Genomic DNA, 8,625 nt, shown 5'->3' with positions numbered 1-8,625 from the left:
GCACACAGACAAAAGACGATGAGGTGGGATGTGAAGAACTTTTATTAGACTCAGCTTCCAGCCTCGGCCCCGCGGGCCCCGCGAGCCCCGCCCGCCCCAAGTCATGGAGCGCCTCCTCCTCCCTCCTCCTCGTCGTCGTCAGCCTCCACGTCGAGGCCCGGGATGCCTCGGATCTGGCGCTCCAGCGCCCCGCCCAGTAGGGGCACGGCCTCCTCGTCCTCCTCCGGGGGCGGGGGCGGGGGCGCAGCACCGGGTACTGGCTCTGGAGGCACTGGGGGCTGCGCCGGCGCGGCCTCTGCACCCTCCGCGACCCCGGCCGCTTCGACCAGCGCCCCCTCATCAAGGGCACCTCCCTCGGCCTCCTCTTGTTCCTTCTCCTCCTCTGGGCTGTCAGTGAAAGGGTTCTCACCCTGCGGAGAGGGGCACGACATGAAGAAAGGGAGAACCCGCAGGGGTCACGGCTGGGGACTGGGCCGGCGTGCCAGGGGCGTGCACCTCACCTTCAGATAGCGCTCCAGCTTCTTACTGATTAGCTTGTTGTTTAGGATGCTGCGAGCCACCATGAGCGAGGACTTCTTAGACTGCTCCATCATGAGCTGCGGGCAAGGCAGGCAGGGCTGCAGAGGCTGACCCAGGCATTCCAAAGGAGCTTCCAACCCTCACACCGCCGGGTCGGGTAGAGCCCACACACCCGCACACCTCTCCACCTCCACCTCGGGACCCAGCACTGCCAATGACTACAACCAGACTGCGTTAGGTCTGTAAGTGGACCCTTGAGTACAAGCGTGGGTTCACTCTACAAGCATGGAGCCACGACCAGATTTGATCTTTGCTCCAATGGTCCATCTTTCCACTCCATACTTAACTATAACTGATTAAAGTCATTTCTTTACAGCTGTACTGCAGCAATCTGATTTGCTTACATAAAAATTCATAAGCAGTGAACAAACATACTAAAAACCAAATGTGCAACTCCTAACAAGAGGGCAACTGCCCTAAAACACACACAACTCTGCAGGATAAACAGGGAGGATATAAAAGCAGGAAAAGAATGTCAAACAGTATGTTTAAGTGATATGAAAGTGTTAGTTGCTCAGTCGTCTCCAACTCTTTGCGACCCCATGGACTGTAGCCCCGTCAGGCTCCTCTATGGGATTCTCCGGACAAGAGTACTGGAGTAGGTTGCCATTCCCTTCTCCAGGGGATCTTACCCACCCAGGGACTGAAACCAGGTCTCCCACATTGCAGGCAGATTCTTTACGATCTGAGCCACCAGGGAAGCCCTTAAGTGATATACATCCTTTTAATCCATAAGATTCCCAAGATAAAGAATTATACCCTCAAATGTAAAGGTTGAAAAGAGAGACACACTCTTGGTGAGAGGCTCAAGTGTTTATTTTCTTAAAAATCATTGTGATAGAACTCATTGGTAAAGATTCTGATGCTGTGAAAGATTGAGGGCGACAGAGGATGAGATGGTTGGATGGCATCACTTACTCAATGGACATGAGTCTGTGCAACTCCGGGAGATAGTAAAGGACAAGGAAGCCTAGCATGCTGCAGTCCATGAGGTCGCAAAGAGTTGGACATGACTCATCGACTGAACAATAATCAAAAGTAAAAATTTCTCTCAGCAATTCCTCCCGGGAGTCTAGCCTAAATTTAAAATTGGGAACATGCAAGCACACTGGCTGCAGAGGTGAAAAACTGGAAAGCAGCTTAGTGTTCTTCAGTGGAAAAGTGGTTACGTAAACCAGATGTTCACAACACCACCATGCAGTCTTAAAACAGGGCTTCTCTCTCCCCTGGCATAAGATGTGTGATGGGACAGAGTGCGGAGCATGCCAGTGTCTGGGGGGATTTACATCAAAATGCTACATGATTTTCTCCATGAGTGAAGGCAACTCTCACTTCCATCATTAACGCAAGTAATGGTAACCAAGTATAAAGTCATAAACAGGAAAAAAAAAAAAAGTAAAGCTATTTTTGGAGGGGTGGGGAAACTGACCTTTGGGACCTCTACTCAACCCTAGCCAATTCTTTACCTCGAATTTCAGAAAATCACTTCATTTGTCTGTTTCTATTCCCTTTCCCCACCTTCATCTTTTTTTCTTTTTTACTTGGGGAAAATAGTCCTCATGTATGCTTAAAATGAAACAAGTTAAAGATGCACAAAAGAAAACTGCCTACATACTGGTTTCCCCTGGTGGGGAATAAATGGGATAACTGGTTCTAATCACAGGTGTAGTTGCGGGTACTTTAAACTCTGGAGCACTTACAAGGCTGTAGTAGAAATGGATATCCTGTGGGTATTATATGTTAAATCATGTGTTATCTGTGGAATACGCACTCTCAATGTGCACACCGTTGACTACAGCTACAGAAGTGTTCCTTTAGCTGTGACTCAATTTTCTCTGGATAACAGCAGAAACGTGTCACATTCCATTATTTGTAAAGTCACCAGCTGTTTGCTTTCATCACTTTTGCTACACTCATGTTCTTTGTATTCAGGTAACTCAAGAACAAATATACAAATATGCAATAAAAGTGAATTGCTTGATATCTATTACTTCATGTATATCAAGCACAGCAATAAAACAAAAATCTCATATGTTTAAATTTCAGGGTTTTTGCTTGTGATTTTTTTAAAAATATACTTGCCTAACATGCATATGCTGTAAAAAAAAAAATAGTTAACATGGAAATAACTTGAGATGATGGCTTTGTTTAATGTCTTATAAGATTTTTATGAATAATCCAAATATAATGTGGAATAATTTTATGAATGGAAAAAAAAACTATGCACAATTAGGATACTACTACATCTTACTCGCTGACACACTATCTTTCGCCCTCTAGGTGCACAGACGGACACACCAGAATATCTCCCAACTGAGCAAACTTTAACATAGTTTTCAGATTTTTGCTATAATATCCAAATTAAGAATAAACTTAAATACTTCCATGCTAGTGTTTTTAATCCTACTAAACACGATCCCTACAGTGACAGTGCCTGAGTACTCTGCAAAAACACTGCAGGCTGTGCTTCTTCCACCTGACCTAAGACAGTGGACTTGTCCCCGCCTCTCCATCAGCATTAGAGGTTACCACTGTTGAATGTCTTTCCTGTAGGGTGAGAGAAAAGAATGTATGCTGCCTTCCGTGGCATTTCCCTGCCCACCAGCGAATCCGATATGCACACTTGAGCTGTCTGTCCGGATTTCTATGAAGTCATTTCTTCCACGGTCTCTTGGTTTCCTAGCTTGTTCAGGAAGGCTTCCTTTAATGTCAAGGTCAACAATCTTCGAAATGTTCTTTTCCCCCCACATTTAAGATCTTGAGAATTTAATATATAGTATGAGGTAGGAGTCCAACTTTCCTTTCCAGAAATGTGTAAGATAAACCACTGTTTCCCCCCATCAAATTGACATGGAGTTCTACAGTCCCTTATCTGCAAATCTGAAATCCAAAAGGAAAAGTTTTTCTTCTAAAATTCATTTGGTGCAAATGATGAGCTGACATATTTTTATACCATCTTTATTTATCCTATCTAAACAAGTCACTTGAAGAATTGTTGATGGTTTAACTGCAAGGCACTTTCCAGATTCTGCTGGGGATGTTGGCAATACTATCATGTAGCTGTTCTGAAATCTAAAAATTATTTTAAAAAACATTCAGGTTTCTGATAAGGGATCTGCAACTGACTTTAATACTGAGTTCCAAAACCAAAGCAAAGAGGGCTATTTCATTAGACTCTATTCTTTAAATCACTATGCCAGTATCACTTATTTTCAATTACAATGACTCTACATGAGTCATATATCTGTCACAGCAAGTCCCTGTACTCACTGACTGCTGTATAATTTTCCTGGCTATTAGACTTAACTCTGTCAATAGTAATACGGGAGGAACTGGTTTTTGTTTTGTTTTGCTATTAAACCTCCCATCTAAGAACTTACTACTTCCTTCCATTCACTGAGGCCTTGCTTGTTTCATATCCTTGAATTTAAGATCCCATACCTTTCTTCTTTACATTCCCAGTTATTTCACACATTTTGTGGTTATTGTGAATAGATGTTTCCTCATTTATGTTTCTAATTGGTTATTACTATTAGAATGGATAAGAACTACTACTACTTTGAAAGTGAAAGTCTTTCAGTTGTGACTCTGCAACCCCAGATTCTTTGCAACTATACAGTCCATGGAATTCTCCAGGCCAGAATACTGAAGTAGGTAACCTATCCTTTCTCCAGCAGATCTTCCCAACCCCAGAATTGAACCCAGGTCTCCCACAATGCAGGCAGATTCTTTACCAGCTGAGCCACAGGGGAAGCCCAAGAATATTGGAGTGGGTATAGTGGGTAACCTATCCCTTCTCCAGCAGAGATTCCCAACCCCCAGAATCAAACCCAGGTCTCCTGGATTGCAGGTGGATTTTTCACTAGCTGAGCTATCAGGAAAGCCTACTTTTGGTATGTCCTAACCCTCTATGGGGTTGCAAAAAGTCGGACACTACTGAGCGACTTTCACACTTTTTTTTCAACCCCTTACCAAATTCTATTAATTCTAAGAACACTTTTTTTTTTTTTTTTGCTGGAATCATCAGCTTTTCTAGGAATATAATCACATTATTTGCACATAAACAGTTTTCATTTCCAGGACTTTATACTGATAATGTTGCTAATTTCTTATTGAACCATCCTTGTATTCCAGAAGCAAATTTTACTTATAGTGTGTTACGTATTTGACTCACCACTAGATTGATAACTAGGAATATTTTGGGAATCCCTGGTGGCTCAGTGGTAAAGAATATACCTGCAATGCAGGAGATGTGGGTTTGATCCTTGGGCCGGGAAGATCCCCTGGAGAAGGAAATGGCAACCCACTCCAATATTCTTACCCAGAGAATCCCATGGACAGAAAAGGCTAGTGGGCTACAGTTCGTGGGGTCGGGAAACTTGTATATGACTCAGCGACTAAACCACCAACCACCACATCAATGGATGAAAGTTTCATTTGCTTCACATCCTTGACAACATAATTTTACTTAGCACTTTTATTCTTCAATGAACTAATCTATAGTTTCATCTCATTATTATCCTTACCAGATTTTTGGAATTAAGGTTAAAAAGACTTCCTAAAGGAATTCCCTGGTGGTCCAGTGGTTCATTCACCTGCAAATGCAGGGGACATGGGTTTGATCCCTGGTCTGGGAACTAAGATCCCAAATGCCACAGGGAAACTAAGAGCATGTACCCTACAGCCTGTGCTTCACAACAAGAGAAGCCTGTGCAATGAGAAGCCCACGCACCACAACTAAGAGAATAGGTTCTGCTCATCCCAACTATAGAAAGCCCATGACCAGCAATGAAGAAGCCCTGTACCTCAACGAAGACCCAGCGCAGCCAATATATAATAATTAAAAACAACAACAGCAATAATAACAAAAAGGCCTCCCTCTCTACTCTGCTATCACCATTGAGGGGTGTATCTTCCCAGAAGCAGGACTGTAAACATTTCTCATCTTGTCCCTAACTGCCTGCTGCTGAGGCTAAGTTCTGGGCAAATTCAGCTGAGAGGTGGGGCTCCCTCCTATCGAGCCCCACTCATGGAATGGAAGTTTAACACCATGCATTGCTCTAACCCTGGCTTGTTCGTAAGGCAGAGGCCCCATGCCTAGAGAGGCAAACCAAACCAACTTGACCAGAGGCTACAGCTGCCTCCACACCTCTTCTCTCCTTTTTTTTTTTTTTTAAAATATATATATTTATTTGGCTACACTGGGTCTTATTTGCAGCACGGAGGATCTTTAGTTGACGCATGTGGCATCTAATTCCCCAAGAAGAGTTTGAACCTGAGCCCCCTGCACTGGGAGCGCTGAGTCTTTGCACCACCAGGGAAATCCCAAACCCTTCTCTTCTAAAGCAGCAGAGTCCAGAGTCTTGTCACCACTCCTAGCTCAGAAGCCTGGACTCAGGAGTTTTGCCTGAGGGAAAGGCAGACTTTAAAACAATGAGCTCCCAAATCTCTGCCCAAAGGAACTCCTTTTTTTAAAGTGTGGGGAGTTCAAAACTAAGGGCTCTCTCAAAACAATGGAGGGTGTGGAGAAAAGCAATTAAAAGGATGGTAGATATACTTCCCAGGTGGCATAGCAGTAAAGAATCCACCTGCCGATGCAGGGTGGGAGAGATCCCCTGGAGGAGGAAATGGTAACCACTCCAGTATTCCTGTCTGGAAAATTCCGTGGACAGAGAAGCCTGGTGGGCTACAGTCCATAGCGTCACAAAGAGTCGGACGACTGAGCTGAACTGAACTGAGCATGGATTTGATAAGCAGCACAAACTAAGCCATTGCTGTCTCCAAAAAGAACCAGTAAAACAGGTAGAAGGAGCCTCCCTAGGGTTCAGGATAAATCTCAAACAATGAATTTAATTGGATTAAAGTTATTTAATTGGATTAGGTTAATTCAGTTGGATTAGAACAATTTAATGCCTTTAGGCATTGTTGAAAACAACAGAGCTATCAGCCAACAACTTATGGAGAAGAACAGCTTGGTGCAATATGAGAAAAAGACAAATGTGGTCCTATCAAAACTACCACCATCCCTACCACCAAAATACCACCACCATAGGCCAAGTGGCTGTGCACTTGGCCAATGGCTTCCTCTTCTGAGGTACAGTAACAGGCTTTGCACTGTGGGAATTAAAGAGATTTCACTAAAAGATTTTGACTATTCACTCAAACAAACACAATAACAAGACCTACAATAGGGGAGGTCTAGAACAAAGAGTTGCCAGAAGAGATTATATAAACTGTCTAGTTTTCAACAAAAAATTATGAGATGTGCAAAGGAAACTGACATTCAGGAAAAAAGGCAGGCAAACAACAGAAACTGCCTGTGCCCATGGCCAGATGTCAGACTTAAAGACTTAAAAGCAGCCATTATAAATCCATTTAAAGAACTAAAAGGAAACATGCTTGAAGTACAAGATGACACTGTCTCATCAAATAGGGAACATCAATAAAGGGACAGAAGTTAACTATATAAATCCTAGAGCTGAAAAATACAATGAACTGAAATGAAAAATTCACTGGAGGGGTTCAACAGTAGATCTGAACTGGCAGAATAAGCAAAATCTGTAGGTTGGCAGAGATCACACAATCTGGAGAATAGAAGAATGAATGAAGAAAAATGAATAATCTCAAACAACCCTTGACACCATTAGGTGACCCATCACACCCATAATGAGATTACCAGAAAGACAAAAGGAGCAGGAAAAAAAAAAATCTGAATAATGGCTATAAACTGTAAATCTCATGAAAAACTTTAAACCACACATCCAAAAAGCTAACAAACTCCAAATAAACATAAAAAGACCCACAAAAAGACATCTTATAATAAAAATGCTGAGAGCCAAAGACAATGGAAAAATCTTGACAGCAGCAAAAGAAAAATGAATCATTACTTAAAATGGAACCCCAGTAAAGTTAAAAGCTGATGTCTTACCAGAAATGGGGCCAGAAGGCAGTGGGATAACATACTTAAAATGCTCAAAGAAACTGTCAACCAAAAATCCTGTGCCCAGGAAAGCTATCTTTCAAAAGTGAAAGTGAAACAATAACAGTCCACAACAAACAACAATTGAGTTTTCTGCTGGCAGACCTTTAAAGAAATACCCAAGGAGGTCCTTCAAGATGAAAAGAAGTGATCCCAGATAGTAATGCAAATCCACAAAAAACAACAATAAAAATAATCATATAATTATAAAGAAATACTATAAATGCAGTATCTTTTCCGGTCCTCTCAACTAATTTAAAAGGAGTTATATAAAACAATAAATATTTAAATATTAAATATATATATACCTCTTAAATCTATATAATTGTATTACTTGACCTGTAGTAACATAGAGAAATGTAATATATTTGCCAGTAAGAGCACAAAGAAGGTCGGGAGAATAAAACTGTATTGGGCTAATAAGGCAATGACTACAGATGGTAACTTGAATCCACAGGAAGAATTCAAAGACAACCAGAAATGAGCAATAAGAAGTCTAGTTTAATAAAAGCTAGAAATATGTAACTGCTATTCTCCTTTCTTCTTTTGGCATCCTTAAAAGACAAATTATATAAAATAATAATTACATTGTATTACATTATTGGGTTTGTAACACATATAGATGTACCACTTTGTATAACAAAAACCTATGCAGAGAGAGGTTCACAGGAGTAACTTAATCCCACTGAAATGACTGTATCTAAAGGAAATTTTTGAAGTTAATATATATAAAATAAGGCCTAGAGAAACCACTAATAATGCCCCCCCGAATTTTTACAAAAAAACCATTAAAGAAGATAAATAAATATTTGAAAAAAATAGTAACGTTAAATGTAAATGGATTAAACAATCCAGTCAAAAGGCAAAGATGGTCAAACTGGACAGAAAAACAAGTTCAAATAATATGCTCTCCACAGGAGACAAACTTTAGATCCAATAGATTCAAAGATACAAATAAATAGAAAGGAAAAGGATGAGAAAAGATATACAAACATCAACCGTAAGAAAATGAACTGACTATACTAATACCAGACGAACAGACTGTAAAAAATGTTACTAAGATAAAA

The 8,625-nt window shown here is 41.2% G+C and overlaps 1 protein-coding gene across 2 annotated transcripts in view; it reads right to left on the bottom strand.

Moving 5' to 3' along the window:
* Positions 1–24: 24 nt before the first annotated feature.
* AKAP8L (A-kinase anchoring protein 8 like) overlaps positions 25–8,625 on the bottom strand; it is a 32,116-nt gene continuing 23,515 nt past the window's right edge. For both annotated transcript variants that reach the window (XM_019963965.2, XM_019963967.2), the window contains exons 13-14: positions 501–596; positions 25–410 (exon numbers count right to left, since the gene is read on the bottom strand). In XM_019963965.2, coding sequence (XP_019819524.2) covers positions 102–410; positions 501–596 — 405 coding nt within the window. In that variant the 3' untranslated portion in view covers positions 25–101. The remainder of the gene's footprint in view (positions 411–500; positions 597–8,625) is intronic.

The sequence above is a fragment of the Bos indicus genome, chromosome 7 (assembly GCF_029378745.1).
Source record: "Bos indicus isolate NIAB-ARS_2022 breed Sahiwal x Tharparkar chromosome 7, NIAB-ARS_B.indTharparkar_mat_pri_1.0, whole genome shotgun sequence".
In the NCBI taxonomy this organism is placed as follows: Eukaryota; Metazoa; Chordata; class Mammalia; order Artiodactyla; family Bovidae; genus Bos; species Bos indicus.
This window is presented reverse-complemented; position numbering and strand designations above follow the sequence as displayed.